The sequence below is a fragment of the Lutjanus erythropterus genome, chromosome 3 (genome assembly GCF_056507025.1).
Source record: "Lutjanus erythropterus isolate fLutEry1 chromosome 3, fLutEry1.hap2, whole genome shotgun sequence".
Classification (NCBI taxonomy): domain Eukaryota; kingdom Metazoa; phylum Chordata; class Actinopteri; order Lutjaniformes; family Lutjanidae; genus Lutjanus; species Lutjanus erythropterus.
The window spans coordinates 11001154-11021204 of record NC_139319.1 but is presented as its reverse complement, the minus strand read 5'-3'; the positions used below and the strand labels follow the sequence as shown (position 1 = coordinate 11021204).

The following is a 20051-nucleotide window of genomic DNA, read 5'->3' as shown; positions in this document are numbered from 1 at the left end:
ACACACTAAAATGTGGAAACATAAGAGAGAATCCAGTGGTTCCAAAACTTTTTCTGGCATGCCCATGTTTTATCATTTAACAGTAATTGGGGAAGCAACTAATAAAAAATGATTCAAAAGTTGAATTTTAGTGAAGGTCAGCATGATAGCATCAGCAAAGTCTTGTTTGTTTATTTTCCTGTCATAAATCATATTTATTCAGCTTAGTTTTCTCTGTATTTCTCCCCTGGTCACCTGTGCCCTCCCTGCAGCACCTCTATGTCCCCCCAAGGGGGCCCACCCCCCAGTTTGGGAACCACTGTATCAATCAAAAAATAGACCTTTAATACTTAATACAGCTCTTTGATCATTTATAAATATAGAAAAAGTATATCTTTGTGATTCTATTTGAAAAAGCGTGTTTTCATTGTTTATTAGAAGAATTATTACTTAAGCAGAGGGAAATTAGGAAAGTCAAACCGAATGAAAAACAATGTTAACTGCAACATTGTGTTGATTAAAACATCAAGCTACTTCTAATTTGGGATCACAAAGGTGGATTGTTTTTTTCTGTACGTTTGTAATACTTATTTTAATTTATAACTGTGAAAACTAACAAAGAAAAAAATGAAAAGGTGCATTCTTTTACACATTTAAATTCCTAACTTTAGAAGTTAGACTTGGAAATGTACTTTTTTCAAATATGGCCCTTATTAGTGATTAAATAGGCCTGGTCTATGATATAATACACTGAGAATATACTAAAATATGTCACAGAAATACATCATAATATACTATATCCATTAGTCAAGTGAGAGAGAGTAACAAACAATGGCGCCCTCCACTACTTTCTATTGCACAAAAAGCCGCTCTGTTGCATCGTATTGTTGTGTTCACAACTGTCCTGCTGTCTCTTTCCACGTGTTCCAGCCGTTTCCACGGCTCCGCCCATTCTGCTCCACATATCTGCTCCTATTGGCCGAGCCTCCCGTCACTCTGCGCGGGGACCGCAGCAGCCCCCGCCCACCACTCCGCTTGACAGTTCGCTCGTGACGTCACCGGTTCCGTCGCAACACGGAAATATGGAATAGTGACAAGAACGGCCGCGTTGGTCTTATTATGGATTTAAAGCGGTGCTGCTAGCTTATGTTTCACCGTGTTTGTTACATATCCGCGCGGCTGTCGCCATGTTTAACGGTCGGCTCTAACTTCTGACAGATGGACGGACGCGCTGGAAATGGAGAGAGAGTTCGACCTCTGTTGTTAGTTCAATAAGCTTCAGTCCTCCGTTTGTTCACAGACGCGAAACAAAGTGCTGCGGGGGGTCATGGGGGCTCTGGGACAACTGCTGCTGTCTCTCCTCCTGCTCTCCTGGGACGGAAGTCTACTTCAGGTGAACTTTTTAACGTCAAACTGTGCCGCTGTGTCTGTTGTTGTTGTTAATACTGGTGTGTGTTTGCTATTTATGCGCAGCGGGGACCGCAACTGGCATCCCACCGCGCTCCTGTGTCTATTTCAGGCTCCAGTAAAGTGCCATGATATGATCGGACGTTTGGTCTAAATTGCCTGTAGAAAGTTAATACTGCCTGCCTGTGTGTGTGTGTGTGTGTGTGTGTGTTAGTGCGTGTGGCGTCTGCGCGCGCGCGCGAGCGTCTTGACTCAGTGTTAGCCATGTTGTACCTCAGAGTGCTGTTTAGTGCTGTTGCCACCCCTCAGTGGGTAAATATGGGAGCGGTTAAACACACTCAGTAAACTGTATAATGGTGTTGGGAGGGGGAATAAGGATATCCTGGTAAATGAGGAACACAGAAAGGTTGTTAAAGCAGGAGAAAGTCACTGCGGGACTGGACCGTCAACCCCTGGCAGACCTGACACACCCACTCTCACCGACTCACACCCCCCTGGCACACATATGGACACACATGCTGCGGGCAAGCTATGCTGAAAGATACATGACACGGTGACTGAACCCCCTGTCAGACAGCTGCCCTCAAGTCTCTCTCTCTATCATTTCAGTTTAATTCAGTTCAGTGTAATTAAATCAAATTCAGTTCAGTTTCCCAAAGCAAGCGTGGAGAAAAACAACAATTAAAAGTACCATGCCAAATGAGATTGTCAAAGCATGGAAATTTGCACGAATATTCTTTGTCAATAAATGTTTGAATTATGTATATTTAATGCCGAAACAAAAACAATGAATCAGCTAGTAGCAGTCCTTTTAAAAATAAAATCGGAAACATAATAAAATAAAATAATTACCCTTGTAATATCATGGTAGATATTTTGACCGTCTGTAATGGTAATGAGACATTTTTTATTCTGATATTGTAATATTTGATTTAAGCACTGTAACATTTTCTAATTAATGTTTTTATAGATATTTGTATGTATAGTAACTGTGTCTATGCGCAGAGATCAGCACAGTGCATAAATATACAGGTGACTGACGCTCTTTGTGGTTGTATTTCATTGGAAGCTCAACGACAGCAACAGTTCACAAAACTTGCTGCAGTGTTTGTGGAAGTTTTTATTATTATGTGTTCAAATTATTTTTGGCTGGTTGTAAACTGAGGATAGTATTTGTCTCTGATCTATCACTTTCTTTCTTTCTATCTATGGTGACCAATCAGATTGGAGTAGTCAAAGCAGTCATCCTCCCAGAATCCCTCCTGTTTGTCTCAACACTGGACGGTAGTCTGCATGCTGTCTCCAAACAGTCAGGAGACATCAAGTGGACCCTAAGAGAAGGTTCATACACAAAAATATCAATCCTATTTCCTAATTTTGATGTCTTTTTATAGATTTCTCATGAAACTGTTCTTTGATCTCTTTCAGACCCCATTATACAAGTACCTGTCTACCTCACAGAGTGAGTAACACACATACACACATACACACAACGCATAGCAGTGAGTGTTTGAGTAATGTGTTTACAGCTCACTATATAACTCATGTATCAAAAGTTGTCACATTTGTAGACTTTTTTACTCATTTGTGGATCTTGGTTTAAATTAAAATGTTACAGTATTTTATTTAGGACAAGCCTTTGTACAGCTGCTTTTTTAAAGGAAAACAATCTACGAAATTAGTGGTTGAAACTTTTTTTCAGCCAAGTACCCACTGACCAGAGCAAAACATTTTTACTAGGAAAAAATCCCTGTATTAAGAGGTACAATACAATGATCCACGATCAGTTTGATCTCACTGAGGTAAATTCCTTTAAAGCACGTTCTTCCTGATACTGACAGTGTTTTGTTAACTCAGTTTTCTTACTGCTACATTACAATCATAAATCCATATTCTTGATTTTTATCTGCCTTTCAATACTGTGATGCATGATTGTATTTTCTGCTTTCTTCTTTTGTGAGGTTTTTTCGGGAGTTGACATTTACAGAAGTTAACAATTGCATTGAAAATAGGAATATTGAATAAACAAAAAGTGACGTTTACATTTTTTATTGAATTGATCATAGTATACCTATTTTAGGAATCATATACGACTGATATTTTTTAAAATTAACATTCAGGGTACTAGTACCCCCATTTGAGAAACACTGTATTAAGTTTTTTGGAAGCCATTGGAAAAAGTATTGGGAACAGATATCCTGCCCTACACACACACCTCATCTAATCAATGGACTGATGGATGGATTTTGTTTTTGTAGGCCCGGTTTTCTCCCAGATCCCAACGATGGCAGTCTGTATGTCCTGGGCGGCAAACACAAGGAGGGGCTGATGGTAAAGAAGACAATTTGTGTGTGTGCATGTGTGTGTCTGTTTTTGTGTGTTAGCTTTCATGTTATGTTCTCATTGTTTGCATTCATTTGCAGAAACTGCCGTTCACCATCCCAGAGCTGGTTCAGTCAGCTCCCTGCAGGAGCTCTGATGGCATTCTCTATACAGGTGAGAGATTGTGTGTGTGTGTGTGTGTGTGTGTGTGTGTGTGTGTGTGTGTGTGTGTGTGTGTGTGTGTGTGTGTGTGACTGAGATATGCAGAGAAATACGAGACCTAATTAATCATGTGCAACAGTTATCAAACAGACAATTACAGTCATAAACAAGACAAATACTGTAAATATTTGACATAATTCAATCCCGTTGGCTAATATTTATGTCTCTGTCTTTGTGTGTGTGTGTTGGTGTGTGTTTGTGTGTGTGAAGGTAAAAAGCAGGATGTGTGGTTCGTGGTGGATCCTGAGACAGGTGAGAAGCAAACCAGTTTAACCACCTCCTCATCTGAATCCATCTGCCCCAACACTCCTCTGCTCTACATTGGACGCACAGGTATGTCACACAGGTGCACGCACACACACATCTACACACACACACACACGCACATGACTGAGGTATTTTCATGCATCTTGTTTTACTGTTTTAAGAACTCTGCAACTGTTTGTTTCCAGAATATGTGGTCACCATGTTTGACACCAAGACACAGGAGCTGCGGTGGAACGCTACGTACAATGATTACTCTGCTCCACCTTACGATGAGAAACAAGACTACAGTACGTCTCTCTCTCTCTCTCTCACACACACACACACACACACACATCCCTGAATGCTCAGTTACACAGATCAATATGACAGGTTAATTAGCTTGACAGCACTGGTGTAAAGATGAACTGATGAGAGCCTTGCAGAACCTGATGTGTGATGTGTTAGATAATTAAAAGCTGAAAACATGTTCAGAAAAACATGTCTAACCCGAACCTGAACCTGAACAGGTGCATTTTGAGGAAACTGTATGGAATGAAAAAATAAACCTTTGTAGATTTTCTTAACAGATAGTACAGACACACAGAATCAGGCAAGGCCACATCTGGACTCACCGGACAGCCGCAAGCTCTGGCTGGTGGCTGATGTAGTGTTAGTTGGACAATGTTGGGTTTTGGGTGTTTTCAACATGGTCACAAACTTTGTAGTATTCCCGCTAAACGGTACACAAAACTATGTTTCTGAAAATATTTGAGGTGAGAAATAGACAATGTAATAGTATATTTGATCAGCACTGCCAAGTTTGACAGTTTGATCTGAGATTTGTGAGCCCGCTGCGTTTGCTGAATGGACTCATTTGCATAAAGTTGAGGTTGATTCGTGATTATGCAAATTCAGACTCGACACATCCATCATGCGTCACATGGCTGATCATGAATCCAGTGTGTCTGACTCTGTGTAATCACTTCATTGAATTTAACAGTTCAGACAATAAAAAAAGTTATTTATTTGTTGTCCAATTACTATTTTAAAGGTGAAGAATGCCTGTTCACCCTCAAATCTTTAGTTGTTAATACCCACCAATGAGTAGTTTCAGTCCTGTTTGTTTGTCAGGAGAATATCTAAAAAAAATCAATAAAGACTCCAGTAAAATAAAGTAAAAGATCAAGAACAAGTCAATATTTTAATACACATCTGATTCTGAATTTTACAACGGATTTACTGACATTGTGAGAACTTTTCTGAACAGGTCCTTGAGGTCCTTGAAAACACTTAAATTTTAATGTAGCTTCATGGCTGGAAAAGTGCTTGGATATTTGGAAAAAGTGTTTGAAACAGCTTCAAATTGTAATTACAATCTCAAACTGACTGAATAGATTAAATAAATAAGTTGGATATTAGCTCAGCTGGTTTGCCAAGTGTACTTACAGACAGGTGACACATTTTGACACATTTTTGTTTTCTTGTCAACCTTCTGTAGGATTCTATCACAGAACATAATTGCTTGTTTATAGCACAATAACATCTGATTTAATGTAATGAAGAAGTGAGGAATTCATTTTGAGTATATGCGTATAAATTGGTAATTTACCACAGCTGTAAAGTGCTGGAAAAGCTTGAAAATGCACCTTGAAAATTATTGAAATTGCTTAAATCAACCTTTGGAAAAGATTTATGAACACTGGCGTTCTTTGACTTACTTCTAGTTTAATATTTATATTGAAAACCACCACATGAAGTGGTTTAAGACTGAACATTGAAATGAAGGAGGACTTCACCTCTGATGTTGTGAAAGAATGCTTGAAATCTCTTGAAACAAGTCAAAGATGTGACCAACCAGAACTGACCTGTCCTACCTGTTGTCCTTCCAGAGATGGCACATCTCGTGTCGAGTGGCGATGGTCTCGTTGTGACAGTTGACAGAGAGTCAGGTAGGGAGAGGTGTGTGGGTTTTACTATGTGAATATTTTTTATTAACTTTCTGTGTATGTGAGGGTTCATGCGTTTCTTTATTTTCACCTCTACCCTGTAATAAGGCTGTCGTGTGTGTGTGTGTGTGTGTCTTTTCCAGGTGACGTCTTGTGGAGTCAGAACTATGGCTCGCCCGTCATAGGGGTCTACCTGTACTCTGGAGACTCACTAAGACACGCCCCTCACCTGTCCCTCGCCATGGAAACGCTACGCTTCCTCACCTTCTCCTCTACCAACGACCAGACAGATGCTCACTCTACACTGAAGTGGAGCTATCAGTTTGTAAAGGAGCAAGCCAGCGCACAAACACAGCTTGTGTAAGAGAAATTGGATACATATATACACACACAGTAATTAATTAAAGTGGTAATTGCACAAAGCTTGGCCAGCAGTTTTCCCGTTTGCTTCTACAACCAAAGACATTGTTCTTGTCACTTCAAATTTAAGAAAGAAAATATGACTGGGTTGCAGCAACAAACATTAATTTTATCTAAGATAAGTTCTAATCAGAGTTTAGTAACTGGGTTTAAAATGAGTAAAGCCAGATTTAAAAGTTAGTAGTGCTCGTTTGCACAATTAAAAACTCATCTCATTTTAGTAAATCTAAGTAAAGTGATATAAACCAAAAATAAGTAGAATGAAAGCAGCCTGGAGATGCTTGCTTACCCAAAATTTAAAAAAGAAAAGAAAAAAAAGAATCATTTCAAACTGGACTTTTAAAGTTTTGGTGTAACAGAATCAAACATAATGTTGGTTTAGAGTAAGGTTTAATATAAATCTGTCTTCATTTTAAGAGAGTTGCTGCAGTATAATTTAAATTTAAGGCATTTTAATTGGGTTTAAAAATTATCCCTAGTTGGTGAAACCCAACATAACAGGTGTCCTGACTTACAAATTTAATGGACAAGGCAGAACAAGAGCTGTTGAGTCTGCTGTTTTCTCTGTCAAGATACCTCTGGCTGTATAATCACACTTGCTCATCCACTTACTACAGGAAAAGATAAGCTGTATTAAAAATGGCACCCATTTAAAAAAAAAGGAGGGGGGAATTAGTTGACAACACAGCCTGAAGTACTACTGCTGTAGTTTAATGTACAGTACCTGGAGTGCTGATTTATTGTGGTTGTTAAACTGTTGGCTGGAGCGATGTTTGAGGTGTCAGGTTTTATGTTTTCAGGGACACCTGCCAACCAATCAGAAACAAGTATTTTCTTCAGCAGTAGTATAATGAAAACTAGATTTAATGTCCCTGTAAACTAACAATTTTTATATAAAACTAGTCTGAACTTTTTTCTTTAGTGTATTGAAGAAATCCCCAAATCTCACTGGGAGGGTGCTGGAAACAGTCCAAACGTCTGTTGTGAGTGTAAACTGTGTGGAATGAATGTGGAGATTCACCTGGACTGACATTTCATCCCTGGACTGAATTCATTCCCCGTCCCGAGACCAATCGATCCATTCCATTTGATGAAAATCAGTTAATCATATTTGTCAGTTAATAGTCAAATAACTTCACTGTCTGAGGGAATAACCTGACTCTTTTTTCTCCTTTAAGACCAACTCTCTATGTAGGAAAATTAGACTCCCACCTCTATGCCTCCACCTCTCTTGTCCACCAAGGAGTCTCATTAGTGGTGAGTGTCTATTCTATTTTTAATCGTAGAACTAAATCCACACACCCAGTTTCCTCAAATATCCACACATGTGAGGTGATTCGCCCTCCTGCTCTAACAGAACTCTAACAGTTATTACAGTCAGATCAGGTGTATCGCACAGTGAGGAACTGATAATGAGAAAGGTGATATTACGTTAGTTCTCATGTGATTAGTCTGTGTTTCTTGTCGCCATGGCAGCCTCGGGGACTGACCCTGGCTCGGATTGAGGGTCCGATGACGGCTGAAGTGACGGTCAGAGAGCGAGGGGCGTGTGAGATCACACCGTCCACTGATGTGCGTTATCCACCAGGGAGCACGCACAGCCGCAAAAACCACTGGCTGCTCATAGGTAAACAGACACACACGCACACGCACACGCACGCACGCACGCACACACACACACACACACACACAGCTTACACAGCCACCTTACCATCATTACTGGATGCAGGACCATATGATTGCATAGGAACCCCAAGCCACCAGGGGGCCCCTGTTGTATGGATTAATCCATCTGTAAATTATCCAAAAAAATCAACAAGTCATTAGTTATGTTTATCATGGTCTAATTTATTTTATGTTTATTCTGTGTAATGGACACATCTTTAGTTTTTTTTGGTGGGAAAATAGATATTTTTTATGTATTTAGTATTTCTTTTAATTTCATTTTAAAGAAAATGCAGCATCTCTCTCATTTGGTAGGTGTTATAAAGCAGATCCTGTAAATCCTGTAAGATTTTCGAGAGCTTCTTGGTGGAGGAGAACCCCAGTGTTTCCAATTTATTATAATTTCTGTGGGTTTAAATGGCTGGTGTCAGCTTGAGATGTTTGATTTGAATTTGCGAGAAAAATGTGTAGGTGTTTTCACTGATCTAGCCTCACTTCCTCTTGAAGTGGTTACATGTGGCATCAGCCATAACAAAGCAAACTAATACGAGTATGTGCATTCCTATAATAGCTTTTCCAAATCACAGAGTAATTATCGAGACACTGTGTTGTCTTGTAAAACAAATTAGGCGATAAAAAATGTTTTGTCCCAGTTCTTTTTTTCAGTCTTATGAAGTTGTTCATCTGTTGTAGAGGATGTAAATGTTTAACAATATTGACAAAAAGGCCTGCCTTCTTAAGCTGGTGTTTTGTCCTTTTGACTTGCTGCCAGCAAGATCTTTAGGAGGTAGGTATCATCTTTATTTCACCTGTCAGGGGTGTGAATGCTTTACTAAAACCCAGAGTTTCAGCATCAGGCTTCCAGGAAGTCTGAATGGAGGGACAAGGCCAAAAAACATGAGCATGGCCAGCCATGATTTCTTCACATTCCCTCCAGCAGCCGAGCTGAGTGCCAGTTAGTTTAGACGTCTGTTTGGGAATGCTGAAAAAGCAAATCAAGTTTTTCCAACAGAAGTCTCTCCAGGTCCAGGAGCTGGTGGAGGACGATTGTGTTGACCAGACTGTCAGCCACATGTCTTCAGTTATTTCAGTGTCCTGCTCTTTTTCCCATTGTTGTTTCACAGTCTGTAGTGTCCTTATTTACTGACATGATGACAGAGTATAACTTGCTTACAGGACCTTTATAGCTTAGCATCAATAAATATATGACTAAATATATTGTGACTCTATTGGATTAGAAACTTTTACCATTTAAAGTAATCATGAGGTGAGAAAAATGTAAACTTTAAAGTGAAAACTGATGGGAATTTAAGCACTGTAGCAGAAGGTGTTTGTTTTCCTCTTACCTTTAAGCAGAGAAGCAAGGTATTGAGCTGAAACAAGCAAATATCACAGTTATTTAAGCTTGGAAAATCTCACTTTGCAGAGACAGAGAAGCATCTACAAATTTATCTTTTGCTAAGGTAAAGTATAAATCCCCCAAAACTGAATTATTATGCAAACAGTGTGGACTTTTCCCAAGTGTCCAAATCTGAAAACTTTTTGAAAGTAGTTCTTGCTTAAAGGGTAACTTTTCAGCCTGGATCTGGAACCTCCCATGTTTTTGTGTCTAAATGACTAATTGAACATCTTTGAAAGTGGACCAGTATTTAGGAAGACCACTGCAGCAAAACAGGCTGCATGTAATGTATGGGCAACTGCACACCGTCAAAGTACGTCCACTGAAAGAGCTTGTTTTTGCCACTGACAGGCTCAGATTTTTATTCTGTGCCTTGACAACACAATGGAAATGATCCTTACAGATATAGATGTTTTTGTTGCAGAGTAAGATCTTTTTGTTTAACCAGAAACAGACAATTTATGCCCTTGCCAAAGCCACCAGACTCCATTTACAGAAACTGTAATTTGTATCGTCATTGTAAAACTAATTTCAGTTAAACTTGGCAGAAACAAAATAAAACTCACCAAAAACACTGCTCCACTGCTCCAACAATCACCAGCTCTGGTTTGGTTGAAATAAACCCTTTATTTACTGGGTTAGATGTGGAAATATTTTGGTGAGGTTTTGGTGAGTTTTGTTTTGTTTGTCAAGTCTGAACGCCTAACGACGATACGAAGATGAAATTACTGCTTCTGTAAATGGAGTCTGGTGGCTTTGGCGAGAGCAATAAATCTGCTGTTCTTGGTTAAACAAAAAGGATCTTACTCTTTAATCTTCCTCTTTCTCTCCATAATGTCAGTAGCAAAACAAGCACTTTCACCGGATGCACTTTGACACAGAGCCCCCAAGTGTTGCTGACGGTTGCAGCACTCAGTGGAAAATATGGTCCAGGTTGAAAAAAAAAGTTACTATTTAAGAAGAAAGGTCACAAAAGTCCTTCAAAACTGAAATATCTCTTGGACTTACTTACCTTGCAGCCAAGAAATTGACCCGTGCTGGGAGACAGACACAAACACTCATACAGCTCTAAAAACATTAATATCTGTGTGTTTGTGTGGTTCAGGTCATCACGAGCTCCCTCCAGTGGCTCACACAACCATGCTGAGGGATTTCCCAGGCAGCCTGCAGCGTTCTGGTGAGGCAGTCATCCCCCCTCGGACTTCTGCCCCTCCTGTCTTTCCTGACTCCTACTACCACCAGCGCTATGTGAGTCGCAGCTCCAAACTAGGTTTCTGTCACTACACATGAGAGTCAGTAAATCACAGGAATGATATTAGACAATCGTCCTTTTTTATCAGGCTATTACTTCACATTATAAACCTACATTGCATTGCAATAGCATTGATGTAATAAAGTGCAAAATGCCCCTTTAACGCATCACTTTCCTTGTAAACTGCTTTACAGACAATAATGATGACAAACAGATAAAACAAGTGAAACCTCTTTCCATCTGTTTTTTTAATCTGTTATTGTTCCTGTGTCCTTCAGTTCCGGACAGTTGCTGATGGCCATAGTGACGCTAATGCTAATAGAGAAAGGGTTGATGGGAGGACATCGGAACAGACCGACAGACCGGCCGCTGTGCTCCCTGTTTACATGACTCAGGACCGTCTTACTCTGGCTGTTCTGACGCTGCTGCTGGGAGGATGGCTGGCCTTCGCGCTCACGTACCCCGTTGTGAGTGTGTTTTATGTCTGTCTGTTGTTGCGATGCAGTTTTTCAAGTTTTATCCTCAAAGATATGAACAAAATAGAGACAAACTGCAGTAGAGCGTTGGGGGAAATATCCATTCTCAGATACTCTCAGACAGTTATGTACCTTTGATCTATGATTGCCATTGCATCTGGAGAGTTATTTTGTGATAGAAACGTTTATTTCCTGGAGCTACCCAGTTTTCTAAGCCTGTTTCATCTTCCTCTGCTTAAGTTAGAAGGTTCTGTCATGTAAAAGGAAAAAGGTAAAGCCCGCACGCTGACTCCATGCCATAAAAGTTTAATAGTTACATCGTTTTGATCCCGCTTGCATCTTCATCATGTCAGAATGTTTGAAAAATGGAAACCACATCCATATTTATACATCTTCTGCCTCAGTTGGATGGCAAGCTGTGTGGTCACAGGTGTCATGACAGGTAGAAAACCGTCCAGGGTGATAAACAACCAAAAAACATTAAATTACATAAGCCATACAAGAAACAAGAAACAAATCACTACATATATCACAATCTATGTGATCTACACTCAAAAATACATCGTAATAAATGGGAAGAAAAAGATTAAATTTATATTTATGTACAGGAACTGGGTATCAACACTCCTCTATAAAAAGTTAGCCAGATCACATTATAGTAAGGTAGAAAAAACACATCTGTTGTGTTAATAAAATGCAACATTTTTACACACATGTCTGTCAGGATCTAAAGCACATTCCTTTTATATAGTCGTCTTGATAGTACTGTAGCACAGTTTTGATTTTACAGGAAATGTTTCATCTCATACTCTTCTCAGAGGTTCTGTCATGTACCAAAATATTCACTAACCTCTAAGGAACATGCATTAATGTTTCATCCAAGTGGAGCGTGCAGCAGTGACAGCACAAGCAGTATGACCTCTTCCAATAATTATATATGCACCAGCAAAGGTAGGGAGGAAGAAGACTTGAAAGCAAGTAAACGTGGATGTAAACGATGCTGGATTGGTAGCAGGATGAAGCAGTGGTTTGCCTCACAGCAAGAAGGTCATGCATTTACATGTTCTCCCTGATCCAGCATGGCTTTTCTCCAGGTGCTTCAGATCAACATGTATACTAGGTCGATTCTCCAGTCAGTATTCCTGACCATGGTGCTGGCTTAGAAGTAGAGTTGAATAGAGGAGACTGAATCTGGCACAATTGTACTTTTTATGGTTGTATGTCACAATAAAGCTGACCTTCATCTTTTGCCTTTATTTAAAAAAAATCGGCTTCACAGCTGTGTTATGAGGAGGGAAAAGTGTTTTCGTTTGTTTGACCTGAAGGATACACAATGTGTTTCAGCGAGTATCACTAAATATAAATATAACTTTGTTTGTTCATAAGAAACTCCACAGGGCACCTTTAACAGTTCTTCCACTTGAGGGAAAAGTGAGAGCTCTCACTAAAATGCAGCCTCTTTTTGTGGCTGAATTTCAGTTTGCTCTTTTGAAGCTGCTCTCAGTGTGAAGCACTTGAAGTAAAAACCCTCACAAATACATTTTCTAATAAGAGTTCTCGTCAGATAATTGGAACAGCTCTGCGTTTTGTCTGGTGTTTTATATTTGACTCATTATTAAAAGGAATAAGCAAAGTACTTCAAATAAAACCCTGACAAGCAAAATTCACAAACACTGTGGCTGTTATGGCTTGTCGCCATGCGTACACATCATAAACAGGACATTAAGTTGTCTTGGTGGATTCATAACAAAACATGATAGATCAGATTTAAACCAGATTATTCCTGCAGACTCGGTGATCTAATTAGAATTTGGAGCATCTGCCTGCATGTATTTGCATAATAATAATCTCAAATTTTTTGTAGAGCAAAAAAAAAAAGTTCAAATTCAGTGTGATTTTCAGAGGGATGAAATAATGCTCTGATGTGCTATCAGTGGCCATGAAACTTAGAATCCAAACAATTATGTCAACATAAAAATATTTATAAAGTCATGCATTAATCAGCTTATCTACTTCAGCATATTATTTAATACTAACAGTATAATAATTGTGGGTTGACGTGCACTTTACATGCCTCTTTTCTTTTGCGGTGTTTTAGCTTTAAGTGTTTTCTCTCATGACATTTGGGTCAAACGGTAGTTTTTTCTGTGTTGTCATTGATGGTGTTGCAAAAGAGTTTTAGAATCTTATAATCTTTCTCAAAGAGGAGTTTCATTTATTCATCCTCTTCAGTATTCTCAATGCTGAGCTCTCAAACTCGGTCTTCTTGTTCAGCATTTAGTCTGATCTGTATCTGTGTGTGCTTCTCCAGCGTGCAGCCCAGCAGCTGAAGGCTCAAAGGCAGCTGGAGGAGGCTTTTGAATCTCGTCTTCAGCGTATGCAGTCAAACATGCAGACCAACACTCAGACAGTGACCTCAGCCTCTTCAGATACATCCCTTTCTACTGCCACACACCTCTCCAGTGGTAAACTTATATATATAAAAAAAAACAAGTTCTCTATTATGCTGTAGTCCAGTTTAATGATTAATCATTTCTCTTTGCATTGCACTTGAGATTATTAAAATTCATGAAGTCGTGTTGAAGCAGCATTTTTCCCAAAGCCTAGAAATATAAATATATTATTCATTCCTTAATTAAATAGGTTACAGAAATAGTTAGTGACATACTTGGAAGAGACACATCATGCACACTGTATATCTTTACTTTTCTACATCCAGACTCTCAGCCTGCATCTGCATCTGTCGATCCTCCACCCAGCCCTCACACTCGCAGCAGCAGCACCTCAGAGGTCGATATAAATGGCGCTGCTGGACTCAAACCCACAGCAGGTAAAACACCTAAATGCGTGTGTTTAGACGTATTATGTCCTTCTGTCCCTGGCCATTATGATTAATGTCTGCGTCTTTCTCTCGCAGAAGGCACCAGTGACGAGGTGAACGTGGGTAAAATCTCCTTCACGCCGTCTGAGGTGCTCGGACACGGCACAGCGGGAACTTTTGTCTTCAGGTACAGTTTGTGCATTTTAACACAAAGAACCATATTAGTAGATTTGCGTATTTTAGATCATAAAATGCACACCAGATGTACTTTTACATTTCTTTGAAGATTTTAAAGCATATCATAAGATTGATCCAGGTAGACTTTTGTTCATTACCACCTTCATTTGGTTATTTGTTGTTTTGTTATTTTAATCATGATAAATAGTTTTCTATTATTTATTCACCTAATCTACTGTATATAAATGTCATATATAACATTTGTTACTACAGTAGCGTATTACTGCCACACACAAAAAAAAACAGGTCAGTATCATGTTATTATTTGAAAAGTTTAGAGTTATAACAAGATGTTTTTCATATTTAACATGATATCACAAGATTAAGAGTATATATATAAGAGTATATTGTTAAAGCATTCATATTATAAAGCGTTTTTCTTTTTGTGTTGGGGCAGCAATACACTGTGTGGGATTGTATAATGAGATTTATTTGTAGTTCCCTTTTTGCTACTCATAAAACAAATGTTGTACACAAAATGATAAATAAATAATAGTTAAATCTACCTTGTACCTTGTTTAGAAAGGTGCTGTTGAATGTTAAATCTTGGGTGTTGCAGCATCAGTGAACACCATCAGATTAAAAGTCCCTGTTTGAAACTGCACACATCTGCAAAGAGTATGTTAGATAATCTTCACATAATATATAGTATATAACGCATATAAATATTAAAAAATGTGATTAAGTGCCCCAGTAAGGAAATGAAATTCAACCATCATTTATTTTCTTACTTACACTTTTGATTTCCTAATGTGACTAATTGTCATCAACCAGCATAAACTACACACAATTTTGAATTGGGCAAACCAAACAAAACCTGTGATTTATTGTAAAATGGAGCATACAGCACCGTGCACGATGTGTAATGTCACTTTTTTTGGGGTGACTTCAGGGGCAAATTTGACGGACGCAACGTGGCGGTGAAGCGAATTCTGCCAGAGTGTTTTGAGGTAGCAGAGCGTGAGGTGCAGCTCCTCCGAGCCTCTGACACACACCCGAACGTCATCCGATATTTCTGCACAGAGAGAGACCGCCTCTTCACTTACATCGCCATCGAGCTGTGCACTGCAACCCTGCAGCAGGTCGGTACTGTCGGGCCCCGTTAGCTGACTTTTTACTAGTGTTATCAGGCAGTTTGTCTTCAACATCTCGTCCTTGAATGAACAAAACTAACATATGTTCTGGTGTGTCTGTATGCTCTGCAGTATGTGGAGGATCCATCTTGCTTTCCTGAGGTGAATCCTATAAGTCTGCTGGAACAGACCATGTGTGGCCTCTCACACCTCCACTCACTCAATATAGGTCTGAGACACACAAACATATACAAGAGCATGCGCTATTTATGTTTCTAAATACTTTTCCATAGAAACAGATGTCATTTTAGTACTGGTTAACTCAGCTAAAAATGTCGTATTCGCTCTCCATCATCCCTTCTTTAGTCCATCGTGACCTGAAGCCGAGAAACATCCTCCTCTCTGGTCCCGGCGCGCTGGGCCGAGTCCGAGCTCTCATCTCCGACTTTGGACTCTGTAAGAAGATCCCAGACGGGCGGAGCAGCTTCTCTCTGCGGTCGGGAATACCAGGAACTGAAGGGTGGATAGCTCCTGAAGTTTTGCGGGATACTCCTGGCAACAAACCGGTAGGATGCACACACACATTTTACAGACAGCAGAACTGTTTTACTCTTAACATTCATTTAACTTATTTTAGCCAGAGTCCAGGTGGAGGACCAAGTGGTCTAGAAATGAATAATTACTTGTTTGTAAACCTTTTTTTAAATTTTTGTTTAGAAAACATAAAATTTTATGACCCCAAAAACACACATAAACCCCAAAACTGATCCACGATTGAGGAATTTCTTTTGGTTTCTTTCGTCTTTGGGTGTTTTGTGTTAGTACAGTGTGTTCCCACAGATCATGCAGAAAAGTGCCAGACAGAATTCTTTGCACTCTCAGAACTTCTTAATTCTCTCTATCCCAAATGTCCAGACACAAAATTGAAAGTGTATTCTGTATCCTCTGCATGGAGTACGTGACAGAACTACTTGAAACTTAAAGAAAGAAAGAAAAATCTTGTCAAATGCTTTTAAATCCAAAATGAAAGATCCTTCAGGATGTCAATAATTTTGATTTTCCTGTTTAAACAACTGACTACAAGAAATGTATCTTTTTTAAATTTGAGTTTTCAGCGCTTGTTTTTAATATTTTCTCTCCCTTTGTGTTTCCTGTTTGTAACTTTGTGTTTTTGGACTCTCCTGGTTTAATAAAGGTTAAATAAATAAAATTAATGTTTGTATTTTTTGGTGATGTCGTGTTCCTCCTCTTCTCTGTGCAGACAGCAGCGGTGGACGTGTTCTCTGCAGGCTGTGTGTTCTACTTTGTGGTCAGCAGGGGGCAGCACCCTTTTGGCGACACATTGAGACGACAGGTCAACATCCTGTCAGGAGAATATTCACTCTCACATTTTATGGAGGATATACACGGTGAGAACGGTCTTTGTCTTTCTTGGCTCAGTTCATGCCTGACTATCAATCGCTATCAATCGTTTGCTCCAGAATAAATCTAGTTTCTCAATTCTTCCATAACTTTTGAAGATTTGCGTTTAATGATGCAGTTATTAACCACCATGAGCCCACGCTGAATCAAAGCACAACCCAACAGTCCCACTTCCCTGCAAATAGGCTCAGTGCTCAAAGGATTTTCCTGCTGTAACTTGAGCCTCTTAGGCAGAACTCTGTCTCAGTTTCTTTATGGTTCACATGCAAATTTAAGACGTTGTGATAAGCAGTATTTTGGACAGTGATAATCTACAGTATGATGCATGAAAACCTGACAGCTGTTTCTCCCTCAAATCAGATGACGTCATAGCGCAGGATCTGATCGAGCAGATGATCAGCACTGAGGCCGAGTCCCGGCCCTCCACCGCCTGCGTGCTCAAACATCCGTTCTTCTGGAGCCCCGAGAAACAGCTGCTCTTTTTCCAGGTGTGTTAAATCAGTTCTCATAGAAACACAGCAGAACAGCTCCCTGTCTCCCCTTGTGATACTACAGGTGTCTTTTAATTTGTGTGTGTGTGTGTGTGTGTGTGTGTGTGTGTGTGTGTGTGTGTGTTCGTACATAGGATGTGAGCGACCGCATAGAGAAGGAACCAGCCGACAGTCCGATTGTGGTCAGACTGGAGACTGCAGGAAGAGCAGTGGTCCGAACCAACTGGAGGATGCACATCTCTGTGCCCCTACAGACAGGTACACACACACACACACACACACACACACACACACACACACACACACACACACACACACACACACACACACAGTGTCACACAACTACACTGTTTACACATGTCCAGGACAACAAATCCATCACTGGTCTGTTATTTATTTCCTCTTGCTTACATTCCAGACTTGAGGAGGTTCAGGACGTATAAAGGAAACTCCGTCAGAGATCTGCTGAGAGCCATGAGGAATAAGGTCAGCGAGCAATCTCACTTATATGCTTATATTTAATTATACAAGTAAACACTTTGATATGGAGTCATTGGAGTGCCATAAAAAGAATAAATCTTTAAATGAATAAGAAAATATATGTGGAATAAATAAAAGAATAAAGAGGAATAAATGAAAGAATAAATACATTTGGAATTATTAAGACAAGTAATATAAAATTATAATTATAAGCCTTTTATTTATTCATTTATGTATATATTTATATAAATATTAATTTATTTATTTATTTTTGCTTATGAATTCTTCTGTTTTTTTTGTCTTTATTTTTCTATACAATCTGATTTATTTACATTTATTCATTTATTTTTCTTTATTCTTTTCCCTGTTGCTTTTGCTATTCCTGGCAGGATTCATCAGAAAATAGAATAAAATAAATAAATAATGGAAAAATGAAAAGGGATAAAATGAGGGACAATGAAATAAACTATATAAAAATAAGTACAAATAAATGAAAATGCTTACACTTATTCTTTAATATTTAGTTATTTGTCCTGATATTTCCACATTTATTTCCTTACTCTTTTACAGATTTATTTTTATGGCGCTCCTCTGCCTCCGTACATTGACACATTTTTTTTTGACCTTTTGTGTGTTAACGTTGCATCTTACAGAAGCATCACTACCACGAGTTGCCACCGGAGGTGCAGGAGACCCTCGGCGAGCTGCCCGAAGGCTTCGTCAGCTACTTCACCTCGCGGTTTCCACGGTTACTGATGCACACACACGCTGCTCTGCACATTTGCAGCCATGAGAGACTGTTTCATCCTTACTATCTGCCCCCCAACGCCAAGTAGCCCTCACACACTCTGTAAACACACACATATACACACGCATACACTGGTGTACGTGCCCCATTATTGCTTTTGTAAAGCCCGTCTTTTTTTTCGGGGGGTGGGGTGGGGGGGCACAGTGCTGTGAAAAAGTTTTCATATGCCTTGAGTTGTTTTATAGATTACTTTTATTTTTGTGCAATTGCTGATCAAGAAATTATGTAAAAATTAAATTAGAAAGCACTCAGAGTGCATACCGCCACAAAGGCCACATTTGTTCTATTCATAATAGAAAAATGTTTTTAAACTCCATCTTAATGTGTAACTCCATCAGAATATACATAATGAATACATTTAGGAAAAGTTACCTAAGTGTTGAAGACATTAGATGATTGTTTCCATTTACTAAAATCTCACCTGATTTTGTTTTGGGGAAACAAACAAACACTGCGTTTCTTTAATGAGACGATCTGAAGAACAAGTTATAGGAAAAGCTTCTATGAAGGTAATACCTCTAATGCATTCTAAGCACATTCGTAAAATATTATAATGCATTTTTAAGGCTTTATATAAGCCTTATATAAGTATAAGTTACATAAGTGGTGGACATAATGTATTACAAGTCCAGCATTCATAATGCTTTATGCCTCCATGCCAAAGTGACAACAGTGTTTAAAGGAAGAATTTGAGTCCTGCACATTTTAAACACCATAACTTCAGCCACTTATAACTGCTGTAACGTATCTACACAGATGAGGCCCAGGCCACGAGCTAATGCTATATTAGGGTCCCCTCTGCACTGTAGCATGACTTTGTGAGCTTTAAGTAAAGTGACAGCACTGTATAAGGTTATTAGTAATTTTTCTAATGTCTGTAATGCATTAAAGGTATGACCTTCAGCAAACGTTTACTGAGCTTTTTTAATAAGGTGCAGCAAAAAAAATCTATCTATAACTGATCACTCCAGATCTCGCCTCAGTTGTCCTCCATGTCAACGCGCCGCTCTGAGCTCAGGGTTGGCTGATGCATGGAGATTCCTTCATCCTCAGAGCAACCAGTTAAAACTCAGTACAGGAGAAGTGCACCTGTTTTCTCTCAGGTGTAATAGTTTTTTTGCAATAAAACAAAAATGTCCATAATTTCCAAAAGTGCCCAGAAACAAATCACTTGTTCCATGGCCCATTCCATCAGATTTAATCGAAATATGTTTATAGTTTTTAAATGTCCTGCTAACAGACAAACAACAAACATAACCTCTTTGACAGAAGGAATTATTCTGAAGGTATTTTTTAAGATATTTTTTTTTAAGGTATTTTTGCCTTTATTGGATCATTAATAGAATATAGACAGGAAACAAGGGACAGAGATTAAGATTATCTTA

General features: G+C 39.1%; 1 protein-coding gene across 1 annotated transcript; it reads left to right on the top strand.

Moving 5' to 3' along the window:
• Nucleotides 1-1246: 1246 nt before the first annotated feature.
• Nucleotides 1247-19034, top strand: ern2 (endoplasmic reticulum to nucleus signaling 2). The gene is given in 24 exon segments (XM_084714967.1): nucleotides 1247-1372; nucleotides 2610-2727; nucleotides 2815-2848; nucleotides 3645-3753; nucleotides 3756-3882; nucleotides 4141-4263; nucleotides 4383-4484; nucleotides 6066-6125; nucleotides 6266-6482; nucleotides 7721-7799; nucleotides 8019-8169; nucleotides 10712-10854; nucleotides 11137-11325; nucleotides 13646-13799; nucleotides 14054-14164; nucleotides 14252-14342; nucleotides 15285-15474; nucleotides 15598-15694; nucleotides 15832-16031; nucleotides 16727-16874; nucleotides 17248-17375; nucleotides 17513-17636; nucleotides 17797-17864; nucleotides 18512-19034. Coding segments are annotated over 24 exon segments (3012 nt in total). The 5' UTR covers nucleotides 1247-1306; the 3' UTR covers nucleotides 18695-19034.
• The last annotated feature ends 1017 nt before the right edge of the window (nucleotides 19035-20051 follow it).